A 27,059-nucleotide genomic window follows, 5' to 3' on the forward strand; every position below is an offset into this window, starting at 1 on the left:
AGCCCTCTCCCTCCTCTCCCTCCCTCCCTCTCTCCCGTCACACCCCGCGCTCTCCACCTCATCCCATACTGTACATACATCAACAGTACTGAAATGCCAAGTGCCGTTTGTAACTGGGATCTTTCTGGGTTCCAGATCCTCGGTTATGGTCTTTGTATATGAGGATCAGCAGGATCCTGGAGTCCGAGTCCATAAGGCACTCAATGTTGTTACGCAGGTTGACTCGGTGGTTAAAAAGTCATACAGCCTTCATCAATCATGGGATTCAGTTTGAGAGCCAAGAGGTACTGTTGCAGCTATATAGGACCCTGGTCCGACCCAACTTGGAGTACTGTTTTCAATTCTGGTCGTCTCACTATAGGAAGGATGTGGCAACCATAGAAACGGTGCAGAGGAGATTTACAAGGATGTTGCCTGGATTGGAGAGCAGGCCTTATGAGAATTGGTTGAGTGAACTCGGCGTTTTCTCCTTGGAGCGACCGAGTAGGAGAGGTGACCTGATAGATGTATACAAGTACAGAGGAGATGTCAAGGGTAAGTTGTTTTTTTTTTCGCAGAGTGGTGTGCGTGGAATGGGCTGTCGTTGGCGCTGATGGAGGTGGAAACGATAGGGTCTTTTTAAGATACTCCTGGATGGCTAGATCCGTAGAACCAAAGAACACTACAACACAGAAACAGGCCTTTTGGCTTTTCTTGGCTGTGCCGAATCATTTTTCTGCCTAGTACCACTGACCTGCAACTGGACCATATCCCTACATACCCCTCTCATCCATGTACCTGTCCAAGTATTTCTTAAATGTTAAAAGTTAACCCGCATTCACCACTTCATCTGGCAGCTTATTCCACACTCCCAACACTCTCTGTGTGAAGAAGCCCACCCCCCATGTTCCTTTTAAACTTTTCCCCCTTCACCCTTTAGCCATGACAGCTGTTTTTATTTTTCTCCCCTGGCCTCAGTGGAAAAAGCCTGTTTGCATTCATCCTATCTATCCCCATCATAATTTTATATACCTCTATCAAATCACCCCTCATGCTTCTACCCTCCAGGGAACAAAGTGCTAACCTATTCAACCTTTCGCTGTAACTCAGTTTCTCAAGTCCCGGCAACATCCTTGTAAACCTTCTCTGCACTCTTTCAAACTTATTAATATCCTTCCTGTAATTAGGTGACCAAAACTGCACACAATACTCCAAAATCACTCTCACCAATGTCTTATACAACTTCACCATTACATGCCAACTCTTATACTCAATACTTTGATTCATAAAGGCCAATGTACCAAAAGCTCTCTTTACAACCCTATCTACTTGTGACGCAACTTTTAGGGAATTATGAATCTGTACTTCCAGATCCCTCTGTTCTACTGCACTCCTCAGTGTCCTACCACTTACCTTGTATGTTCTACCTTGGTTTGACCTTCCGAAGTACAATACCTCACACTTGTCGTCATTAAACTCCATCTGCCATTTTTGCAGCCCAATCCTCCAACCCTCTGCAAGCTTTGAAAACCTTCATCACTGTCCACAACACCTCCAATCTTTGTATCATCAGCAAATTTACTGATCCAATTTGCCACATTATCATCCAGATCATTGATATAGATGACAAATAACAATGGACCCAGCACTGAACCCTGTGGCACACCACTAGTCACAGGCCTCCATTCAGAGTAGCAATCCTCCACTACCACTGTCTGGCTTCTTCCATTGAGCCAATGTCTAATCCAATTTATTACCTCTCCACCTAGCGACTGAATCTTCCTAACTAACCTCCCACGCGGGACCTTGTCAAAGGCCTTACTGAAGACCATGTATACAACATCCACTGTCTTCCCTTCATCCACTTTCCTGGTAACTTCCTCGAAAAACTCAAATAGTTTGGTTAAACATGAACTACCACGCACCTAGCCATATTGACTTTTCCTAATAAGTCCCTGTCTATCCAAATACTTGATGACCCTATCTCTTAATATTTCTTCCAATAATGTGCCTACTACTGATGTCAAACTTAGCAGCCTATAATTTCCCGGTTTACTTTTTGAGCCACTATTAAACAATGGAACTACATGAGCTATCCACCACCCCTTCGGCATCTGACTCATGGATATCGACATTTAAAACATTTCTGCCAGGGCCCCTGCAATTTCAACACCAGTCTCCTTCAGGGTCTGAGGGAATACTCTGTCAGGTCCTGGGGGTTTATCTACTCTGATTTGCCTCAAGATAGCAAGCACCTCCTCCTCTTCAATCTTTATGTTCTATGACCTCCCTACTTGTTTGCCTTGTTTCCATAGACTCCATTCCAGTTTCCGTAGTAAATACAGATGCAAAAAGAAACATTTAATATCTCTCCCATTTCTTATCGCTCCATACATAGCCGACGACTCTGATCTTCAAGAGACCAATTTTATCCCTTACTATTCCTTTGCTCTTAACATACCTCTGGAAGCTCTTAGGATTATCCTTCACCCTGACTGCCAAAGCAACCTCATCTCTTCTTTTACCCTCCTGATTTCTTTCTTAAGTATTTTCTTACTGTTTTTATACTCCTCAAGCATCTTATTTCCTCCCTGTTGCCTATACATGTTATACATCTCTCTCTTCTTCTTTATCAGAGTTCTAATATCCCTCGAGAACCAAGGTTCCTTATTGTTATTCTTTTTGCCTTTAACCCTAACAGGAAGATACAGACTCTGCCCTCTCAAAATTTCTCCTTTGAAGGCCTCCCACTTACCAATCACATCCTTGCCAGAGAACAACGTCCCAATCTACGCGTTTTAGATCCTTTCTCATTTCTTCAAATTTGGCTTTTTTTTCCATTTTACAGCTTTACCCCGAGGACCAGATCTATCTTTATCCACGATCAAGTTGAAACTAATGACGTTATCATCAATGGAACCAAAGTGTTCCCCAACACACACGTCCGTCGCCTGCCCTAACTCATCTCCTAATAGGAGATCTAATATTACATCCTCCCTAGTTGGTATATCTATATATTGATTTAGAAAACTTTGCTGAACACATTTCACCAACTCTAACCCATCTAGACCTTTAACAGTATGGGAGTCCCAATCAATGTGTGGCACTCCCACACATTTTAGACATCCTGATTTACTTCTTATGGGTTCTCTTGCATTTCCTATGCTCCATACGAAACTGCCTGCCTATACCTGTTATGCAACTCTATTCATTTTGTGCGTCACCAGGGTCTCAATATCTCTTGAAATCCAAGTTGCCCTACAGTCTCTATCTTTACCTTTTATTCTGACAATAACATACCCGCTTTGTACTTTCAAGATTTTACTTTGAAGGTCTCCCATTTATCAAGCACACCTTTGCCATAAAGCAGACTGTCCCAGTCCACAGTTGCCAGATCCTAGTGTTGATTCCAGGTGTTGTTCCAGGTCCTGAACACAACCACCTTTCCTACGCTGCTCCTTGTATTGAAATATACAGGGCTCAGCATATTCACTGCACCATGCTCAACGTTTTCATTCCTGACATTGTCTGAGGACTGAACAACAACTGTCTCCACAAATTCTCCACTATCTGTTCTGTTATTCAGACTCCCATTCCCCTGCAACTTTAGTTTACCCCCACTTACCCCTACCTCCCAGCATGCAGATCTGTCACCCCATTGGCTTTCCTCTCCCAAATCAATAAAAGGAGGTGCATACCAGGTACAGGCAGATAGGAACAAATGTTGTACTTATGAAATACAGGAAATTCAAGTGAACACTTATGAAAGAAAGAAAAGAAGGCACGAGGTTGCCCCAGCAGACAAGGTGAAGGAGAATCCTCAGGGATTCTGCAGATATGTTCAGAGCAAAAAGATTGCAAGGGAAGAATTAGTCCTCTGGAAGATCAGAATGGTAATCCATATGAGGAGACAAAAGAGATGTGGGAGAGTTTTTCCGCATCCGTATTTACACAGGAGATGGACAAAGTGTCTCTGGAAGTGAGGCAAAGCAGCATCAACTTCATGGACCCTGTACAGATTACAGAGGTGGAGGGTTTTGCTGTCTTAAGGCAAATTAGTGTGGATCAATCCCCAGGGCCTGACAGGTTGTTCCCTGGGGCCCTGCGGAAGACAAGTGCAGAAATTGTCGTGACCGAAGCACAGATATTTAAATCATCCTTAGTGACAGGTGAGGTACTGGAGGAGTGGAGGACAGAAAATGTTGTTTTGCTGTTCAAGAAAAGCTCTAAAAATAAACTAAGAAGTTGTAGATTGGTGAGCTTGACATCACTAGTGGGAAAGTCCTCGGAATGTATATTCAGGAACAGGATATATAAGTATCTGGATAGATGTGGACTGATTAAAGATAGACAGCATGTCTTTGTGCATGGTAGGTCATGTCTATCCAATCTTATAGAGTCTCTCGAGGAAGTTATCAGGAAAGTAGATGAAGGCAAGGCAGCTGATGTTGTCTACATGGACTTTAGCAAGGCACTTTACAAAGTCTCATATGGGAGGTTGGTCAAGAAGGTTCAGTCATTCAGCATTCAAGATGAGATAGTAATTCGAATGAAACACTGTCTTTGGGAGAAGCCAGAGTGTGGTAGCAGATGGTTGCCTCTCTGACTGGAACCTGTGACTAGTGGTTGCCACAGGGATCAGCGCTGGATCTATTGTTGTTTGTCATCTATATCAGTAATCTGGATGATAGTGTGATTAACTGGATCAGCAAATTTGTAGATGACACCAAGACTGGTGTTGTATTGGACAGCGAGGAAGATTATCATGGCTTGCAGTGCGATTTGGACCCGCTGGGAAAATGGTTTGAGAAATGGAAAATTGAATTTAATGCCGACAAGTGTGAGGTGTTGCACTTTGGTCTGACCTACCAAGGGAAGTCTTTCACAGTGACTGGTCGGGCATAGAGGAGTGTTGTAGAAGAAAGGGACCTGGGATGCAAGCCCTTAATTCACTGAAAGTGGTATCACAGATAGATAGTGATGGAAAAAACATTCAGCCCATTAGCCTTCATGAACCAAAGTACTGACAACAATAGCTGGATGTTATGTTGACTTGTAGAAGATATTGGTGAGGCCTAATTTGGAGTATTGTGTGCAGTTCTGGTCACCTACGTACATGAAAGATGTAAAAGAGGTTGAAAGCGTTCAGAGAAAATTCACAAGGATGTTGCCAGGTCTGAAGGACTTGGGTTCTTAGGAAATATTGAACAGGGCTGGACATTATTCCTTGGAATGTAGAAAAATTGAGGGAAGATTTGATGGAGATGTACCAATATTATGAGGGTTATACATGGGGTAAATGGATGCTGTTTCTTTTTTCAAAAATGGCTTTTCCCACTGAGATTGGGAGGAACGACAACCAGAGGCCATGGATTAAGGGTGAAAAGTGAAACATTAAGGGGAACATGAGGGGAAACTTCTTCAAACAGACGATCATCAAGGTGTGGAATGAGCAGACAACCTAACTGGTGCATGCGTGCTCAACTTCAACATGTAAGAGGATTGTACAGGTACCTGGATGGTAGGGGTATGGGAATAGACATCTTAAATAGATCAACACTAACTAGATGGAACAAAGGGCCTGTTTCTGTGTTGTACTTTTCTATGACTCTGTGACAAGAACATGAAATAATACTATTATTCATTTAATTCATTTTATCAGCTGTGCGGACCAACCATTCATCCGGGCAGGAAATCTTCAGATGGCTTTAAAACTGTTAGAACTTTAATTGACAGTAGGTAAAAGAAAATCTCAGTTGCATGTCAAAGTCTAATTACGGAAGAGTGTTTCAGTTACTGTGGCGCCAGGAACCCATGCAGCTCAGTAGGAAATGGGGATAATACCAATTGAGAGAGTGAAACTGAGCCACGTCACGAATTGGATACGGCAGAAATGCCCCATTCTTATAGAGACAGGAAGCACATCAGACGGTTTGATGGTCATTCCAGATACCAGCACTCTGCCCAGTCAGGAGATGATTTCTCCGTCCAACTTGGGTTGATCCTCACTGTAACATTGTGATGTCAGATCACACCTTGGCAACTAAAGTGATCTCATCTGAAATGTTTTCCTACACCCATTGATGGATTTTGGAAATCTTTTTACAGGTTAAAAACGAGAAAGCATTTGTCTCCAGGAATCTCAAACACGGCACGCCAATTTTGCTGTCTCTATCTCGATATTTATAAAGTGGAGTCGACCGTCCTTCCTGCTCAGACTGTGGGGTGGGATCCAATAGGTCACCTCAATTGAAGGTACATCAGCAAACTCACGCTGGGCAAGGCCATTCACCTGTTGTCTGTGTGAGAGGATATTCAGTCGGTCATCCCACCTGTGGACATACCAGTCAGTTTCCACTGGGCAGAGGCCGGTCATCTGCTGAATTTGTGGGGAAGGATTTACTCGGTCATCTCACCTAATGGCTCTCCAGCGAGTTCACACCGGGGAGCAGCCGTTCACCTGCTCGGACTGTGGGAAGAGATTCACTCAGTCATCCCACCGACAGAGTCATCAGCGAGTTCACACTGGGGAGAAGCCGTTCACCTGCTCAGAATGTGGGAAGGGATTCATTCACTCATCCCATCTACAGAGACACCTGCGAGTTCACACTGGGGAGAGGCCATTCACCTGCTCGGACTGTGGGAAGGGATTCACACAGTCATCCAGTCTTCAGAGTCATCTGCGAGTTCACACTGGGGAGAGGCCATTCGCCTGCACAGAATGTGGGAAGAGATTCACTCTGTCATGCAACCTACAAACACACCAGCGAGTTCACACTAGGGAGAGGCCGTTCACCTGCTCAGAATGTGGGAAGAGATTCACTCAGTCATCTAACCTACAGAGTCATCAGCGAGTTCACACTGGGGAGAGGCCGTTCACCTGCTCAGAATGTGGGAAGAGATTCACTCGTTCATCCGACCTACTGAGTCATCAGCGAGTTCACACTGGGGAGAGGCCATTCACCTGCTCGGACTGCGGGAGGAGATTCACTCAGTCATCCAACCTACAGAGTCATCAGCGAGTTCACACTGGGGAGAAGCCGTTCACCTGCTCAGAATGTGGGAAGAGGTTCACTCGTTCATCCGACCTACTGAGTCATCAGCGAGTTCACAGTGGGGAGAGGCCGTTCACTTGCTCAGAATGTGGGAAGAGATTCACTCGTTCATCCTACCTACTGAGTCATCAGCGAGTTCACACTGGGGAGAGGCCATTCACCTGCTCAGAATGTGGGAAGAGATTTACTCAGTCATCCAACCTACAAAGTCACCAGCGAGTTCACACTGGGGATAAGCCGTTCACCTGCTCCGTCTGTGGGAAGGGATTCACTAAGTCATCCAACTTACTGGTACATCATCGAGCTCACACTGGTGAGAAGCCGTTCACCTGCTCAGAATGTGGGAAGAGATTCACTATGTCATGCAACCTACAGACACACCAGCGAGTTCACACTGGGGAGAGGCCATTCACTTGCTCAGTTTGTGGGAAGGGATTCACTCGGTCATCCAACCTACAGAGTCATCAGCGAGTTCACACTGGGGAGAAGCCGTTCATCTGCTCCGTGTGGGAAGGGATTCACTCACTCATCCACCCGACTGAGTCATCAGCGAGTTCACACTGGGGAGAAGCCGTTCATCTGCACCGTCTGTGGGAAGAGATTCACTCTGTCATCCAACTTACTGGTACATCATCGAGCTCACACTGGTGAGAAGCCATTTACCTGCTCAGACTGTGGGAAGGGATTCACTCAGTCATCCCACCTACAGAGTCATCAGCGAGTTCACACTGGGGAGAGGTCGTTCAGCTGCTAAGAATGTGGGAAAGGATTCATTCAGTCGTCCCAACTACTGCCACAACAGTCAGTTCACACTAGGGAGTGGTCGTTGTTATGAATCCCTAGGCTTCGTTTGCTGTGGACTGTTATTTTATGTGAGCGAGAGAGAGAGAGAGAGGGAGAGGGGGAGAGAGAGAGAGAGAGAGAGAGAGAGAGAGAGAGAGAGAGAGAGAGAGAGAGAGAGAGAGAGAGAGAGAGAGAGAGAGAGAGAGAGAGAGAGTCTGTCTGACTCGCAGCTTGTTTAGTTTTAACCGAGTACACAGACACTCAGTGTCAGACAGAAACGAAGGAGGAGAAATTGAACAGTCGACACAAGGGAACTAGTGGCCAAGGGTCACTATTTGTGACTTTCCTATGCCCACAAGGGTGTGTTAATTATCGATTCAGCATAATGTACATCGAATGTGTGGTGGTCACCTCGTTTGATCCATAGGAGTGGATCTGATTTGGGGTATCCTGTGAAGGCCACTGATGTGTTAACCCTTGCCTGGGTGTGGTGTGGTAATTAACTTGAAGGCAATACCCCTTGTGACAAGTCAATTTCGGTGATCATTTGTATGTGGATTTGGAACAACGGATAAAATCTACAGCGACTGCTCTCTCGTTTTACCACCGTGGAACCTATGGAATTCGACATAATTGCCTTCTCTCGACATTTAACCTGGATTACAAATATCTCTCTCACAGCACCTATTCCGTGAATGAACTGAACTTTCATACTTTACCATCTCAAGACTCCAAGGCTTGATTCCCCTCAACTCGATAATTTGGGAGTTACATTTACACACATATATACACATTACTCTGATAACTTTTGTTTATCTTGCTCAAGTTTCTATATAATAAGTAGATACTAATAAAGAGAGTGGTTTTTACATAAAAGCCAGACTCCAGTGTGAACTCTCTTGCTGCTGGTTTGTTTCTAAAGTGTATGGTTTGTAATGAAATCGGGGCCTGCATCCGAAATATGAACACATTTGGGGCGTTTTGATTGATTAATTATCGATTTCATTGGGGAAATCCCTTTTGATTTATTTGTGTATGGAAAATCAGCAGCAGATGCTGATAGGTTTGTGGAAGCGCCAACCTCTGAGGCATTAGAGGACGCCAGACGGATTGAGTTGTTGAGTATTGCTAAAACGTTAATACTTGCTGAGGTGAAATCGACAATGAGGAGGGCACAGATGCAGAGGATAACAGCTGAACATTATGTATCTGAGGGTGTGTTTAAAGTAGAGGAGTTGGAGGTGTTTCCTGAAAGTAAACCTCATGAGCTTGAGCTCCCGTATAAGTTAGAAAAATTAAAGATGGAGCTAGAGTAAGACAGAGGCAATTTGAGGGTAGAGAGGCAGAAAAACAGCGAGGAAGCAGAAAGACAGAAGCTGCTCGAGCTGGAAAGGATAGAAAGATTGCAGGAAAGGTACTCTGGTGATAAGTTTGAGGCCAGTCGGGAAGTTAAATTGGTACCTGCGTTTGACGAGACAGATGTTGTTAAATACTTTCAGAGTTTTGAGAAGGTTGCTCAGAGTTTAAAGTGGCCAAAAGAGGGTTGGCCTATTCTCATTTCATTCATTTTACAATCTTTTTATTGATTTTCCAATTAAAAAATACAAATCAGAGGAGGTGTTAGCAAACAGATAACACAAAAGATGTATAAACAGCAAAAAAAAAGTATATATTGTGAAAATCAGATAAGTTTTTTAAAAGTTTTTTTTGGTCCTGAAAAACGTCTCATTTTCACTATGTACTGTACCAGCAGTTATGGTCGAAATGACAATAAAAGTGACTTGACTTGAAGTATAATATTACGCTGTTATAAATATAATTTAAAAAACCACAACTCCTCTTAACAAATCAAAAAAACAAAATTTGCCTGATCTCTTACAAAGTGTGATTAAAGGGAAGGCTCAGCAATCCTATTCTGCTTTGACAGTTGATGAAGCAGCTGATTATGACATAGTGAAACAGGCTGTACTCAAAGCTTACGAGTTGGTCCCAGAATCATACAGGCAAAAGTTTAGAAATTTGAGGAAATCTGTGAACCGGACTTATATGGAATTTGCTTATGAGAAGTTTCTGTGTATTACCCGCTGGTGCACATGCAAAAATATAAATGACGATTTTAACCGATTGAAAGAGTTGGTTTTAATTGAAGAATTCAAAAGGTGCGTCCCTGATGACATAAAGATGTATTCAAAAGAAAAAGATGCTGCCACTTTGCAGGAGTCTGCTAGATTAGCTGATGTTTGCTTTAACCCACAAGGTTAAGTTTACCCAGAGTAAGAGCTTCCAAAAGAGTAGCAGGGATCACCAGGGTAAACCAGAAATTAAAGCTGGGACTAGTGTCAAGAGTAAGGATGAAGGGAAACATTTGAAGGAGAAATATTCTGGTCTTCCTTGTTACTATTGTAAGAAAGCTGGTCATGTGATGGCTAATTGTTGCCTCCTGGGGAAGAAAAAGGAAAAGGAGGCAGTCCCGAATGCCTGCATTCAATATGTTGAAGCACCTATAAACCCATAGGGTTCTGAACATTCTGTTGAGGCTCAGTTAAGGACTGAGAGGTCTGACCGAGTTAAGAAGGTGTTCGATCATTTTATGTCAGATGGGTTTGTATTAGTAAATGAACGGTCAACCGCGGTACCAGTGAAAATTCTTCGAGTTACCGGGGCTTCTCAGTCACTTATATTAGACAGCGTTCTAAAGTTTGGTGATCAGACTGATACTAGTGAGGTAAATCTTATTAAAGGCATTGGGGGCGGCATGGTTTCTGTGCCGTTGTAAAAGGTAACTTTACAGTCAGGGTTGGTTTCGGGACCTGTTGAGATCGGATTATGCTCCAGTTTACTGGTGGAAGATGTTACATTGCTTTTAGGGAATGACCTGGCAGATGGTAAAGTTGTTCCTGCAGTGCAGTTGACAACTAAGCCAACCACTGACGACCCACAGATGGATTTTAACATTTATCCTTCCTGCGCAGTAACTCGAAGTATTGCTAAAAAGTCTGCCGACACAGACGGTACTGTGCAGCATGATTCTGATACCCGTGATAGCCAAAATCGGGATTCAGGTTATAATGACTTGTCAGGGACTTTTCTGCCTTCATTGTTTCAACAGGATTCAGGTAGTAAGTCTGATGAGGAAGATTTATGCCTGCCTAGGAAGGTGTTTATAGCAGAACGGAACTGAGAACTTGAGATTGAAGCTTTAAAAGAAACAGCTCTCTCAGATGATGTCATTAAGAAAGTGCCAGTTGGGTATTATCTCAAGGATGGAGTGTTAATGAGGAAGTGAGGGCCTCCTGTTATACCAGCGAGTGAGGAATGGAAATTGTTCACCAAGTTGTAGTTCCTATAGTTTATAGGGCTGAAATTTTAATGTGGCCCACAGTATGCCCTTAGGTCAACATTTTGGAGTGAATAAAACTGTAAACAGGATTAGGAAATAATTCTACTGGTGTTGTGACATTTTGCAGAACCTGTCACATTTGTCAAGTTGTTTCTAAACCTAATCAGGTCACCCCAGTGGCCCCACTGTGGTTTATACCTGCATTCCGGTGAAATTCAATAGACCGTATGAAATAGTCTCAAATTAATGATCTGAATTATGTTATTTAAACACCCGACCGACGTAAAGTAACACAGGTGGTACACATAAATATGATAAAGCCTTATTTTGACAAGCAGGCACCATCTGTGAGTGTTGTTGTCAAAACATATGAATCTGGTGACCCTGAGAATGAAACAATCGACTCGTCTGAGAATTTTCACAAGCCAAACGTGGTCCCAGTTAGGCTAATGAACTCAGTTGTTCCCGAAAACATTGATAACAGGTTGGCTCACCTGCAGGCAAAGCAACAACAACAGCTGAAGGAGTTAATTCTGAAGTTTAAAGATTTATTTCCCGATGTTCCCAGGCAAACCACGGTCGCAGTACATGATGTAGATATCGGTCAAGCCAAACCGATTAAACAACACCCATATCGCATGAACGTAGAAAGATGTAAATCGGCTGAGCAAGGAATTGAATATATGCTGAAAAATAGTATTATTAGTCCTTCAGCATCAGATTGGAGCTCACCCTGCGTTATTGTGCACAAACCTGATGGTAGTGTTAGATTTTGCACTCATTATAGGAAGGTAAATGCAGTAACAATAACAGATACCTATCATATCCCTAGGGTAGATGATTGCATCGTTAAGGTTGGAATAGATATTTTCTTACAAAGATAGATCTGTTGAAAGGGTATTGGTGTGTTCCATTGATGGACAGAGGTAGAGAAATTTCTGCATTTGCGACACTATCTGGTTTGTGTGAATACGGTGTTTTGACTTTTGGAAGGAAAAATGCTCCAGGAACATTCCAGAGAATGATTGATTCTGTAATTCGAGGGTTAGGACACACAGATGCCGATATTGATGACTTAGTCACAGGGAGTGACACTTGGGAAGAGCATATCTCTGCAGTAGAAAAGCTGTTTGACAGGTTTTCCCAGGCCAGCCTTACAGTTAACTTGGCTAAGAGTGAATTTGGCCATGCCACTGTGACCTGTCTTGGCTATGTTGTAGGTCAAAGCAAGTTGGCTCCTGCTCGGGCAAAAGTCCAGGCAATTTCTCCAGTTCCTATTCTGACTGCTAAGAAGGCTCTTCGAAGGTTTCTGGGAATGGATGTATATTATCGTAAGTTCTGTAAGCACTTTGCTGCTATCGCTCTTCCTCTAACTAATCCCCTGAAGAAGGGTGAAAAGTTTGTTTGGACCGAGCCTTGTCAGGAGTCATTTGATTGAAAGTTATTATTTGAGATTAGGCCAGTCAATGTAGTGCTGTCAGCAAATTTAATTAGCAGATTGGAGCTGTGGGTGGCAACACAAGTCATGGGTGCACAGAGAGTAAAGAGGGGGCTAGAGAGACAACCCTGTGGGTTATGTGTGCTGAGGGTCAGAGAGACAGAGGAGATGGAGCCCACTGTTACCACCTGCAGGCGATCTGACAGGAAGTCCAGGATCCAGCTACACAAGGCAGGGTGAAGGCCGAGGTCTCTGAGCTCCTTGTCGATACTTCACGCCTTTGTGTGGCTACTGCTCTTCCCATGACTGCATGGAACTGCAGAGAACTTTGGAGAGCAGAGAACATCAGAGAAACAAGCCTCCCCTCCATGGACTTTCCCTCCCTCGGAAAAGCAGTCCATGTACTCAAATAGTGCCGGAAAAAAAACATATTGTCCACCTCAACGAGACGACGTGACCGATCCGGATCTCACTGCTTTGTCTGAACGGGCGAAAGATGAAGCTACACGGACAGGTAGAGCAGTGACCCGCAGATGCTGCAGATCTGCAGAACAACTTGAAAAGGAAACGGGATTAGCGGACCGGTTTTATCTCCCACTCCCATCCCCAGACAGAGAACCAGCTACCCACTACACTGTGGAAAGAAGCAAACTTGCCGCTCACATCTCCTCTCACCTTAAATGTATTAGACATTTCAACCCCCAGGAAAAATATATCGTCTGTCCACTCTAACTATTCCTCTCGTAATCTTATAAACGTCCATCCAGTCTCACCCCAGCCTGCGCCGCTCTGGAGAAAACAACACAAGTTTGTCCAGCCTCTCGTTATAGCTCATGCCCTCTAATCCAGGCAGTGTCCTGGTAAACCTCTTCTGCGCCCTGTCCAAAGCCCCGACATCCTTCCGAGAATGGGGGCGACCAGAACTGTATTAAACACTACAGATGTGGCCTAACTAGATTTATAAAACTGTGTCACAAACTGTAACGTTTTAGAAACGAACCAGCAGCAATGGAGTTCACACTGCAGTCTGGTTTTGATATTAAAACCACTCTCTTTATTAGTACCTACTTATAATATAGTAACTTAACGAAATAAAGGAAAGTAACAGAGTTAAGTGTATATATGTGTAAATATAACTCCCAGACTATCGAGACTGAGGGAACAAAGCTCAAAGACTTGAGATGGTAAAGTAGGAGAGTTCAGTAACCCACGGAATACCTGACGGGAGAGAGATATTTGTAATCCAGGATGAAACGTAGAGAAAAGGCCGTTACATCAAAATAACCGTCGACGAAATTCTTATCCGTTGAATCCGTCCACAGACGAATTATCAGCGAAGTGACCTGTCACAGGAATACCGTCTTCCAGGGGTTACCACACAACATACCCAGGTAAGGGTTAACACAAGATATTCCAAAACCCACTCCTATGGAATATACGAAGTGACAACCTCTCACATTCGTTGTGGTTCCGTGTACCGATGATCAACCCACTCTTGTGGGCATAGGAGAGTTCTCAGCTGCGACTAACTGAAGCTATCAGCTTTTCCAGTCTCTCTCTCTCTCTCTCTCTCTCTCTTTAGACTGACCGACTGCCAGTCTGCAGATCGCTCTCTCTCTCTTATGGTTCTGTCCACTGTCAGCGCTGTCAGCCTGTGACTGACGTCATAGTCCCGCCTCCTCACGCCGGCGCTCCTAAAGAAACAGTCACAGTACGACCGCAGGCTCGTAACAGCCGCAACACAACTTCCCGACTTTTGAACTCAGTGCTTCAACTAATAAAGAAAACCATGCCATTTGCCCTCTTAGCCACCCGATCAATCTGTGCAGTCTCTTTCAGGGAGCGATGCACTTGGAGTCTAAGATCCCTCTGATCATCAACACGGTTCAGGGTTTTGCATTTAACAGTGTACTGTCTCATACATTCGACCTACCGAGCTGCCAAGATGATCATCACTAATCAAATCTCACTGAGATTTCTCAGGTCCTGTTGAATTTATTGCCAAGTGCACAAGTACGGGAAGGTACAGGTGCAGAGAAACACTGACTTGTGGCAGCATCACAGGCAAGTACATTCAGATAACACACGGAACACAAATTATACGATTCTCTGTCAGTAACAATCTATAAAATGTTTTGTGTCATTAACAATATATAAAATACATCGTGTCGAGATCAATATTAAAATGTGCATTTTGTGTCAATAACAGACTTGGAAATGTTGAATGTGCTCCCTGTCTCCATTCCTCCTATAATCCACAACCAGCTCCTTTGTTTTCGTCAAAATGAGAGAGAGGTTGTTTTCTTGACACAACTGTGTCGGTGTGATGACTTCTCTATATGCTGCCTCGTTATTGTTTGGGATTCGGCCGATCAAAGTAGTGTTGTCAGCAAATTTAATTAGCAGATTGGAACCCGTCAGTGCAGCCCCACAGTGCACTATGTACTGATTGCAAAGCTACGAAAATGCATGTGAATGGCCTCCCCTCCCCCAACTCCACTCTTTCTGCGTCACCAGCAGACTGGGACATCTCACATCTCGCTGCCTCCGCCAGGACATTAAACTGTGAACAACTGTGGTCAGGGACTGATCTCTGGGGTACTCCAAACGCTACCTCCTTCCAGTCTGAAAACGACCCACTCATCCAGACACACACTACCGGCAGTTTATCGATCTCCAACGGAAAAGCCTAATCACCTACTCCCGATGTTCAATACCATTGCTGACTCTGAGTTTACCACCGTCAAATGCCGGGAGGGACATACTAATCGGAAAGTCTCTCGTCACAGCCGTGTAAATAAAATTTGACCTCAGTCGGTGTGTGGCGCATGCTCAGAAAGCGAAGGAGACAGACAAACTGAGCCAAGTCAGACTGATGAAGGGGAGGAATGATCCATTTTGATACAGAGAGGGAAGCAGAGAGTTTGATATTGTGCCTGATGCGGGAACTTTAGCCAGTTAGAAGATGAAGTCTTATTCCTCCCACTTGTTTTGAGCTGTAACATAGTTTTTCTCAGAAGGCACCAAGGAGACTAAAATTATCTGAGTTGAAATGTTGTCCTTCACCCACTGACGTAGTTTCTACATTTAACAGTGTAGAAAATTCAAAGGATTTGTGTTTGGGAATCACAACACAACAGCACGTTAGTTCCGCTGTATCTGTCAGTTCACCAGCGCTTGAATGCCGCCGATCCTTGAATGTGGAGGCGGAGATGCTGGAGAAGACAGCGCCTCACTCGCTACAAGGAGAGCCCGAACACGTGTCCCTGTCCGCGATCTGTCTGGATACATCGCGATGACGTTGATAGCACTGTGACGTCATTCACTAGCTCTCATTTTGGAAGGGATTCAGTCGGCCATCGCAGATACACCGACAGCTTCGCACTGGGAAGCGGCCGTTCACCTGCTCCATGTGTGTGAAGAGACTCATTTAGTTAACCCACCTTGTGATGCTCCGGTGAGTTCACAATAAATAGAGGCCACATTTCTGTCCGGAGTGAGCGAAGAGTTTTACTCAATCATCCCAGCTGCTGCAACACCAGCAACTTCACATCAGGGAGGAAGTTCAAACCAGCTCTGTGTTAAATGTTTAACCATCACGGTGACTGAAGGCAGCTGCAGGTTCATGAGGGACTGTTACTGTCAGATTCTGCAGTTCTTGCGGCTGCTCATCGCACCCAGGACTGAACCCTGGTCACTGAGCATTGGAGGAGTCTGTTCTGCTGTTCTGCTGTTCTTAAACTAGACCGGTGTTTAATATTGTAGATCTGTGACAGATAAATCACTTCTGTATCAAATTCCGTGTCTCAGGTCCCTGCCCATGTTTCTGTTCCATATCAGAATATCAAAATCTATCATAGAATCATAGAAATCTATAGCACATTACAGATTCTTTGGCCCACATGGTTGTGCCGACCATGTAACCTACTCTAGAAACTATCTAGAATTACCCTACCGCATAGCCCCCTATTTTCCTAAGGTCCGTGTACCTATCTAAGAGTCTCTTAAAAGACCCTGTTGTATCCGCATCTACCACCATCGCTGGCAGTGCATTCCACACAAACACCACTCTTTGCTTTAAAAATCTTAGCTCTGATATCTCCTCTGTACCTACTTCCAAGCAGCTTAAACCTATTCCCCCTCGTGTTAGCCATTTCAGCCCTGGGAAAAAAACCTCTGGCTATCCACACGACCAATGCCTCTCATCATCTTATACACCTGCATGAATTCCCTGCATGATTTTCTCCGGGCTGATTAAGACGATGAGCTCACTGTGGTTGTGACGTTCTTCAGCGCTCTGGACGAAGATGGTTAAACTCCTTCTTCCCTGCTCTTTTCAACGTTTTGGGTCATTTTCACCAATTTTAAAGGATTGTGCCTCAGCCAGCTGGGTTGTTGCAATTGTTACGGACCAGCAGCAATAGATCACTAATGGAGTCTGGTTTGGATGTGAAAACCACTCTCTTCATTAGTATCTACTCCAAATATAAAGGATTAAAAGAAATAAACAGAAGTTAACAGTGTAATGCGTATATATAGCTCCCAAACGATCAAGCTCGGGAAACAATGCTTAAAGTCTTCAGATGGTAAAGTGGAAAAGTTCAGTAATCCACGGAATAAGTGAGTGAGAGGAGAGATTTGTAAATCCACACGAACATGTAGAGAGAAGGCAATTACGAAGAATTCCACGCTGGGGAAACGTAATAACATTCGCCGAAGATCTTATCCGTCGATTAGTTCCGAAATCCACTTAGAAATATCACCAGGTGACAGTGACAGGAATATTGTCTTCAAGTGGTTACCACAGAACACCCCGATTCCAGGTAAGGGCCAACAAAAGTTATACCACAGGATACTCCAGCAAATCCACACATATGGATGATACGAAGTGACAGTCACACATCCGTTGTGCACTGCGTGCCGATGATCAGATCAACCCAACCTTTTGGGCATGGAAGAGTTGCAGCCTATAGCAGTCACACGCTGAAGTTCCAACAGCTTGTCTCCCTCTCCCTCTCCTGCTCCCGCTCCCTCAGGCTGCCGCAGCTTGTGTTTGACGTCACAGCCCCGCCTCACTCAGGCACTTAAAGCGACACTCACAGGAAACGAACCTGCGGTCTCGTAACACAATGCACCTCTAAAGTCTGACAGCAGACTAGCGAGTGAATCTTCGATGGTGCAGAGTCAGAAACCGAAGAGTTGCCAGCCTGAGTCAGGGCTTTGGGGCTCCAGAGAGAGATGGGGTCTAGAGTTTACAAGGAGGAAGAGAAATCAAACCAGCAGGATATGGCTACAAACGAAAGATCAGAAACATTTGGAAACTGATTGACCGAGAAAAAAAGATGGTTCATTTCTGCAAAATACTGCTGGAAATCAACAGATCAGGCAGAAATTTTGGAGAGGAATAAATAGAAAACGTTTAGGCAGAGCCCCTTCAGCATGCTTAGCCTGTGTACTCCGCTGTTTAGTTGCTCTCTGAATTGCAGAGTTCCTCCAGCGTTTTGTGTGTGTGCGTCTTTGTATTTCCAGCAACTGCAGAATCTCCTGTGTTAAATATCTGCATTTTACTTTGGCATTAGATACACGTTGATATTGAGTATATTGTTTCTGTGAGCCGCTTTCTGCGTTAAAACAGCTGCAGATTTTTCTATACACACACGAAAAAAAATGAGGTAAGGACATTGAACCGCTGCTTGAAGAAATGTTTCATGGCACCCTCATTACCCATAATGCCCTGCGTTAAAAACTTTTGACCGGCGTTGAAGCACCGATGAAATGCGCAGGCGTCAGGGCTGTGACGTCTCAGAGTATCACGCATGCGCGAAGTACACAGAAGGCTTTGAAAATGTCGGGTGCAGGTAAGAGCAATTATCCATTTTTTTTAATCTTAAACACCGATTTCAGGACAATTCCTGTGAACTCCGAACACCGTAACCAGCAATCCCGGACAGTCCTGCTCTCGTCCTTCTCTCTCAGCCCCACGATCCTTACACGGGCCCCGGGGAGCTTCCGGTTGATGAGGGCATTGGAACCGATGGATCTCTCAGACAGAATGAGCTCCAGCTATCTAAATGCAAGGATTGGGAACTCGGAGAAAGGGAACAACATCGGGTCTTTAACATCACCAGTTGAGAAAATCACCTTTGTTCTATCTCCAATCACTAACAAGAGAAAATCTGCAGATGCTGGGAATCCAAGCAACACACACAAAATGCCGGAGGAACTCAGCATTAGTACTCTTTTCCATAGATGCTGCCTGGCCTGCTGAGTTCCTCCAGCATTTTGTGTGTGTTGCTTGAGCTACCTCGTCTCGTTCTGGACTTTGCTACCGGTGAGAACATGTTCTGACCCATTCTCTCTGGGTCCATGATGATACCAAACACCTTTGCCCTGGGCAGCAAGTAGCTTTCACATCACCAATGTGTCCGACTCCAATGAGACAGATTACTGCCCTTCCCTTCATATTCATTGGCATTGCCATCATTGAGTTCACTACCTTCAGTCATTGGGGGAGGGTTCAGGGGGAATATTTATGTAGAATACAGAAACTGGTGATACTTGTGTGTATTGTGGTGATGCAAAAGTTCCTGGAGAATTTGCAAGAGGGAAGAAGTGGAGTGATATTTGGAAATCTGACTTTTTAAAGTGTAATTTAGCAAGCAAACCACATATGGACAATATGCAAAAGCTTTGGTGAGAAAATCCTTCATTACCCGTTACAGGCCTGCTGCATAGGTTGAGTGAGAGGGCAGATGAACTCGATCAAACCCAGAGGAGATCGAAGTTCTTATCGACAGTGATTTGCTAGCTGTTAAAATTAATATCTCTCTATGTAAAATTCACTGTGCACGTGTTGTCACTGGGTAAAAAATGCACAGTACAACATTTATGTGCACACTGGTTATTACAAGTGAGAGGGGGTATTGGAGGGAGGGAGGAGAGACCTCCAGTGTCCCTGATGTCCTCACCTAGAAGATATGCAACCAACTGCAGCTTGTAACCCTGCACTTTAAGATGTTGGATCTTAAAATGGGTGAATTCCAGATCATCCAGCAGTTGGAGGGGAGTGATGGATATGACATGAAGAGAGGTGAGTTACACCCAAGGTGCAGGACACAGGAAACTGGGTGAGAGTCAGGAAGGGGAATGAGGTTAAATAGCCATCGCAGAGTACTCCTGTGGCCATCTCACACAACAACAGGTAAATCAATTTAGAAGCTGTTGGGGGGAATTACCTGACAGAGAAAAGTCAAAGAGATGAGAGAGGATTCGTTAGTTCAGGGGACAGAACAAGAGGTGACTAATATCCTAGTGGTAAGGCTTGCTAGAGGTAATGTGGGCGGGGTGGGTGATGCACGTAAAATAAGTTGCAGGGAGGATTGGAGCCAGAATGACAATAGATAGTGGAGAGGGTGAATTGAATTGAATTGGCTTTATTATCTATATCCTTCATATAGATGAGTAGAAATCTTTATGTTATGTGTCCATCTAAAGGTGCAAGGTGTAATTTATAATAATTAGTTTGTACATAGGACAGTCAAGAAAGCATAGAAATTAATTAACCAGTCTGATGGCCTGGTAGAAGATGATGTCCTGGAGCCTGTTGATCCTTTTGCTGTGGTACCATTTCCTGGATGGTAGCAGCAGGAACAGTTTGTGGTTGTGGAGAATTTGGTCCCCGATAACCTTTCGGCCCTTGTGTAATTTCCTTGTTTATGTTGAAAGCCTTTTTTAGGTGTATAAGATGATGAGGGGCATTGTTCATGTGCATAGCCAGAGTTTGTTTTCCCAGGGCTGAAATGTCTAACACGAGGGAGCAGAGTTTTAAGGTGCTTGGAAATAGATACCGAGGGTATATCAGTGTAAGTTTTTTACAGTTACTGTTTCAGTTACTGTGGGGCCAGGCATCCATGCAGCTCAGTGGGAATAGGGAATAATAGCAATGGAGAGAGTCAAACTGAGCAAGGTCACAGATTGAAGATGGCAGAAATGCCCCATTCTTATAGAGACAGGAAGAACATCAGAGCGTTCAATGCTCATTCCAGATACAGCACTGTGCCCAGTTGGAAGATCATTTCTCTCTCCAGCTTGTGTTGAACCTTACTGTAACAGTGTGATGTCAGATCACACCATGACAACTCAAGTGATCTCATCTGAAATGTTGTCCTACACCCACTGATGCATTTTTTTAAATCTTTTTACAGGTTACAAATGACAAGAAATTTCTCTACGGGAATCTAAAACACACCACGCCGGTTTTGCTGTCTCTGTCCAGATATTTAAGAAGTGGAGCAAGGGATTCACTCGGTCATCTGACTGACTGGCATGCCTGTCATTTTAAACAGGCGATTCCCATTCATCTGCTCAGACGGTGTGAATGAATTCAGACGGATATTTCAACTAAAGGGACATCAGCAATTTCACACTGGGACAAGGTCATTCACCTGTTCTGTGTGTGAGAAGGGACTCAGTAGGTCTTCCCACCTGTGGACAAACCAGTCAGTTCACACTGGGGAGCGGCCGTTCACCTGCTCAGACTGTGTGAAGGGATTCACTAAGTCATCCACCCTAATGGCTCACCAACGAGTTCACACCGGGGAGCGGCCGTTCACCTGCTCGCACTGTGGGAAGGGATTCAGTTTCTCATCAAAACTGAAGGTACATCAGAGAGTTCACACTGGGGAGCGGCCGTTCACCTGCTCAGACTGTGGGAAGAGATTCACTCAGTCATCTAAACTGAAGGTACATCAGCGAGTTCACACTGGGGAGAGGCCATTCACCTGCTCAGACTGTGGGAAGCAATTCACTCAGTCAGCCCACCTACAAGCACACAGGTCAGTTCACACTGGGGAGAGGCTGTTTACCTGTTCATACTGTGGAAAGGGATTCATTTTGTCAACTCAGCTGCTGAGACACCAGTCAGCTCACACTGTGGAGAGGCCATACACCTGCTCAGTGTGTGGGAAGGGATTCACTCAGTCATCCACCCTAATGGCTCACCAGCGGGTTCACACTGGGGAGCGGCCGTACACCTGCTTGGACTGTGGGAAACGATTCACTCGGTCATCCAACCTACAAGCACACAGGTTAGTTCACACTGGGGAGAGGCCATTTATCTGCTCATACTGTGGGGAGGGATTCACTTTGTCATCTCAGCTACTGAGACACCAGTCAGTTCACACTGGGGAGTGGCCGTTCACCTGCTCAGACTGTGGGAAGGGATTCATTTGCTCATCTGAATTTAAGGTACATCAGCGAGTTCACACTGGAGAGAGGCCATTCACCTGCTCAGACTGTGGGAAGGGATTCACTCGTTCATCTGAACTGAAGCAACATCAGCGAGTTCACACTCGAGAGAAGCCGTTCACCTGCTCAGACTGTGGGAAGGGATTCACTCAGTCATCTCATCTGAAGGTACATCAACGAGTTCACACTGGAGAGAGGCCATTCACCTGCTTGGACTGTGGGAAAGGATTCACTTGCTCAACTAAACTTAAGGCTCACCAGTCAGTTCACACTGGGGAGTGGCCATTCACCTGCTCAGACTGTGGGAAGGGATTCACTTGCTCATCCAAACTGAAGCTACACCAGCGAGTTCACACTGGAGAGAGGTCGTTCAGCTGCTCAGAATGTGGGAAGGGATTCAGTCTGTCATCTCACCTACTGAGACACCAGCGAGTTCACACTGGGGAGAGGCCGTTTACTACTCCTCTCGGAAGGGATTCACTCAGTCATCCCACCTACAAGCACACCGGTCAGTTCACTCTGGGAAGTAGCCATTCATCTGCTCAAGCCTGAATTATACCTCTCAGTAGGCGCTACGGCATAGCATACACAGTAGCCCATGCATGTCGTCTACACAGTTGTGAGTATTTCTACTTTTGTGTTTATGTGTCTGTGTCACTCTGCCAGAACACTAGTTGGCATTGATGTTCTAGGCCACTGTGTTGAATTGACTCATGTGGAGTTGGGAACGATGGTGACTGCTGAGTTCATCTTGTTGGAGTTGGAGCTAATAGATGTTGAACAAGAGTTACTCTTATTGAAATTACTGCAGCGCAGAAAAGAGAGAAGTTTTTCTATTTCGAACCAATGTTTGTGGAAATTTCCTTCCACAAATTTGATGCCATTTTCAAGTCTTTATTGTGTGCCGGTGAAGAGTCGTGCAAATGTACTTATTTTCTGACTTCCTCACTTAATCTCTCCTCGACGTGGTCCACTTTCCAAATTTGAAGCAACAGGAAATGCAGAGGAGGAAACTGGCTGCTGCCATGTGGACCAATCACAGTTCTTGCAGTCTGTGTCGCCACGACGCATAGCTAGATTTTTGGGAATGGGCGCGTTAGGCTACATTAGGCAAAAGACTCTCTTGGAGGCGCTACATGGAGTAGGTAGCTTTCGGGCTTTGCTCCGTTCATTTTAAAGTTACTTACCACCCTTTAATATCTTTATCAAAGTGTTTATAACACTTTTATATGTTTGAATTTGAATTTTAATCGACTAAAATGGCTTACAGAGGAAGAAAGGCATTAGCTGAAGGCAAGGAAACCAGTTATGGAAATGGAAAGAAAGAAGATGTCTTTGAACAGCCTAAAATGTTTCAACTTACTTTACAGGTTATCTCAAATCTTTTGGATGAAAAACTTGATAAAATATTTACTGCCTTGGAGGTATGGTTAAAGGAGAGCAAAGGTAGATTGGCAACACTTGAAAAGAAGAACAAAAAACAGCAGCGGCAAATTTCAGAGCTTATTAAAGCTGAAAAACAGAGAGATCACAAGTTGAATTCTTTGTAAAAGAAATGATCTTTGACCACTCATACATTGGAGCAGAATAAAGTCAAGATTATTGATTTGGAGAGTCGAAGCCACAGACTGAATTTGCGAATAATAAACTCAGTGAGGGCATTGAGAGCCGGGATCTTACTCAGTTTTTTTTCTCAATTCTTAATGGAGGTCTCTGGCTCGGAGGTTTTTTCTTCTCTTCCTGCACTCGACCGCGCACATCAGGCGCTGCAAACAAAACCATCAAAAGGGTTAAAACCGTGTCATGTAATTCTTCGATGTCACAATGTGAATACTAAGGAGGAATTCATTCGGATTGCTCGTTAGAAAGGAGTTACTGAGCATCAGAATCTTTGTTGTCCTGTGGTTATACAAGAAAGATTGTGTTTTAAAATGGTGATGTCAGAATTATATCAGAGGAATCTTTGTCCAGCTTTGTTATATCCCGCTTGCCTAATGGTTGCTCTGCCTGATAAATCATTCAAATGGTTTAAATCTGTGGATAAAGCAAAACAATTTTCCGTGGGATATTTTGCGATACCTTCAAAACATATATCCCAGGGCAAATTATTTCATACTCTACTAGATTGAGAAAACAAATTAATAATGAAATACGTACATTGGTTGATAAGATTAAAGAAACTGATAGAAAATATTCTATTGCTCCCAATTTGGAGCTTTATAAAGAGAGAGTTGAACTTCAGATGAAACATCGCTTGTTATTAACATCCCCGATTGAGAATCAGTTACTTAAAACTAAGTGTCATTTATATATATATATATATATATATATATATATGGTGATAATTCGGGTAAATTATTGGCTAACCAATTATAAGCTGCTTTGGCGAAACTTCAGATTAATAGGGTTCATAAACGAGATGGTACTCAGAATTTCCTGATGATTCTACCATAATGCATGAATTTTTAAGGAAATTAAATATTCTGAAATTATCTGTTGATGAACATTTAGTATTAGACACACCCATTACTGAAGGGGAAATAAAAATTGAATAAATTTATTCAATTAATTCTGATAAAGCAGCTGGTCCGGATGTATACAGCTGAATTTTAAAAATCTTTTTTCTGATTTACTTTCTCGCTGATTAGGTAATTTTTAAAAAAATGCTTTATTTGTAGTAAATTACCACAATCCTTTTATGAAGCATCTATTTCTTTAATTCCTAAAAATGATAAAGATCTCACTGAATGTACATCATACAGACCTAGATCTTCATTGAATGTGGAATCTAAAATCCTATATAAAATATTAGCAATTAGATTGGAGAAGACATTGCCACAATGTCTCCGAGGATCAGATAAGATTTTTTAAAAATCGTTATTTACATTTTAATGTTTGGAGGTTAATGAACATTGTATGCACTATCTTATCTAAGACTCCAGAATGTGTTATCTCGCTCGATCCCGAAAAGGTGTTTGATACATTTGAATGGACTTCAGAAATTCAATTTTAGCCCAAAATTTATATATTGGATCCAATTGATATATCATATACCTTTGGCTTCTGTTTCACTAATCAACATAGGTCCGCTTTCTTTAGGCTTTTCTAAGGTACTATACAAGACTGTCCTTTGAGCCCCTTAGTATCTGATTTTGGCCTGGAGCCCTTGGCAAACGATATTCGTGATTTACCCATCATATTCACTGTTACTTATGGGAATGGGACACATAAAGTATCACTATATGCAGGTGACCTGTTGCTATATATTTCTAATCCAGAGAAATCCATTCCTGTAGTAATAACACAATTTGCTCATTTTTTAGTTTTTCTGCTTATAAACTGAATCTTAATAAAAGTGTGCTTTTCCATTAAATATGCAAGTCTCAATTTAAAGACAATCACCATGTAGATTGGCTGCTGATTATTTTATTTATTTGGGTGTTAAAATTATTAAGAAGCACAACGATTTTTTTAAAGTTAATTTTTTTACCCTTAATTGATCATGTTAAACAATTGTTTACTAAATGGTCCCCATTGTCCTTATCCATGATTGGTTGCATTAATGATATTAAAATGATTATTTTACCTAAATTTCTGTATCTCTTTCAGGCAGTATCAATTTTTATCCCTAAATCTTTTTTTTCATATTATTAATTCTAAAATTTCATATACATGGCAGAATAGAAATCGCAGGTTAACTAAGAAAGGTTTAGAGAAATCAAAAAAGGAAGGCGGCTTGGCTTTGCCGGATCTTAGATTTTATTTTTGGGCAATTAATATTCGATATTTAACGTTTTGGACACAAGAGTTTGATGAAATGCAATGTCCAGGATGGATGAACCTCGAGCGTGGGTCTGTACTGGAGTTTTCACTGGCTTCTATTTAAGGGGCTGGGCTCCCCTTTGCACTTACTAAATTGAATAAACAAATGGTAAATCCAATAATTAAACATACAATTGGAATATGGTTTCAATTTTGTAAACTTTTTAGACTGAATAAATATATCCTTCCAAGTTCTATTACATCTATTTTTTTTAATTTCAACCATTTAGAATTGATCAAGCTTTTATTTTATGGAAAAGAAAGGGAAAATTATGTTTTCGTGACTTATTTATGGATGATTGTTTTATGTCTTTTGAACAGTTTTCTACTAAATATAATTTGCCTGGATCACACTTTTTCAGATATTTACAGATTAGAAACTTTTTGAATGTTATTTTACCTTCCTTTCCAATATCACGTCGAATTGAAGTTACGGGAAAAAATAAGTTTAAATCCCTATCAGAAGACTTTAGTATAATTTATTCATGATTTAATTATGAAAATACGCTTAGGTATTTCTGATAAAATTAAGAATGGGTGGGAAAGAGAACATCGGATACCCTTACCTATACAGAAATGGGAGAAAATTTTTCAACTAGAAAATACCTCTTCAGTGTGTGTCAGACATGCCTTCACACAATTTAAAGTGGTTCATAAGGCTCATTTGTCCAAGGGTAAGTTAGCTCGTTTTTACTGCCATATAAATCCTGTTTATGATAGATGTAATTCCGAAGTAGCTTCTTTGACACATATGTTCTGGTCTTGTCCTCTTTTAAAAACAGTATTGGAAAGATATTTTTGATATTATCTCAGCAGTTCTGCGTATTGATTTACAACCACAACCAGTTACTGCAATATTTGGACTACCAGTGATAGACTCTAGTCAACTATCCTCATCAGCTTGTCGTCTAATTGCATTTGTTACATTAATAGCCAGAAGACCCATTTTACTTGAAAGATTCCAATCCCCCTACTACATTGTAAAAGTTTTCCGAAGCCTTAGCATGTCTAAACTTGGAAAAAAAAATACGAGTGGTACTGTGGATCCTTCGGTTAAATTTGAAGAGACTCGGAGGCCATTTATGCAATATTTGCATATGATGTAAGTTGACCCTTTCTGAATCTTGTGTAATAAGTTTTTGTTCATGTAAAGAGAAGCGGAGTTAATGGCAAATAATTTCAGCCGTTGTGATATGATAGCCCAATCGTTTTCTATTTGTTTTTATTTAGTTTAGTTTGTTTTCTTGTTTAGGGTGTTTTCCCCTTATAAAATATCTTTTTCATGGTTAGTTACTATGAGATTGGGAGGTTACACTATATTTGTCATTTGGAATCTGCTTTTACATGTTAACCATTATTAATGTAATCCCGATCTTTTTGTATCATTACTATTATT

General features: G+C 42.9%; 2 protein-coding genes across 3 annotated transcripts; both read left to right on the forward strand.

Annotated features, from left to right (window-relative positions):
• Positions 1-405: 405 nt before the first annotated feature.
• Positions 406-20,810, forward strand: LOC140722872 (uncharacterized). The gene is given in 4 exon segments (XM_073037509.1): positions 406-534; positions 6,088-7,537; positions 7,539-7,708; positions 20,800-20,810. Coding segments are annotated over 3 exon segments (1,320 nt in total). The 5' UTR covers positions 406-534; positions 6,088-6,398.
• LOC140722894 (uncharacterized) lies at positions 431-27,059 on the forward strand. Of its 2 annotated transcripts, none has more exons than XM_073037526.1 (2): positions 431-534; positions 20,800-27,059. In XM_073037526.1, exon 2 carries the CDS (start codon positions 20,921-20,923, stop codon positions 22,391-22,393), a length of 1,473 nt encoding a protein of 490 aa, XP_072893627.1. In that variant the 5' UTR covers positions 431-534; positions 20,800-20,920; the 3' UTR covers positions 22,394-27,059. The 2 variants fall into 2 exon arrangements, with proteins under 2 accessions (XP_072893627.1, XP_072893628.1); XM_073037527.1 differs by lacking the exon at positions 431-534 and adding an exon at positions 18,407-18,453.

Source organism: Hemitrygon akajei, unplaced genomic scaffold (genome assembly GCF_048418815.1).
Source record: "Hemitrygon akajei unplaced genomic scaffold, sHemAka1.3 Scf000092, whole genome shotgun sequence".
Lineage (NCBI taxonomy): Eukaryota > Metazoa > Chordata > Chondrichthyes > Myliobatiformes > Dasyatidae > Hemitrygon > Hemitrygon akajei.

Bases quoted from the DNA above. Each gene is read 5' to 3' on its own strand.
- LOC140722894 (XM_073037526.1), top strand. From the start codon at position 20,921: ATGCCTGTCATTTTAAACAGGCGATTCCCATTCATCTGCTCAGACGGT.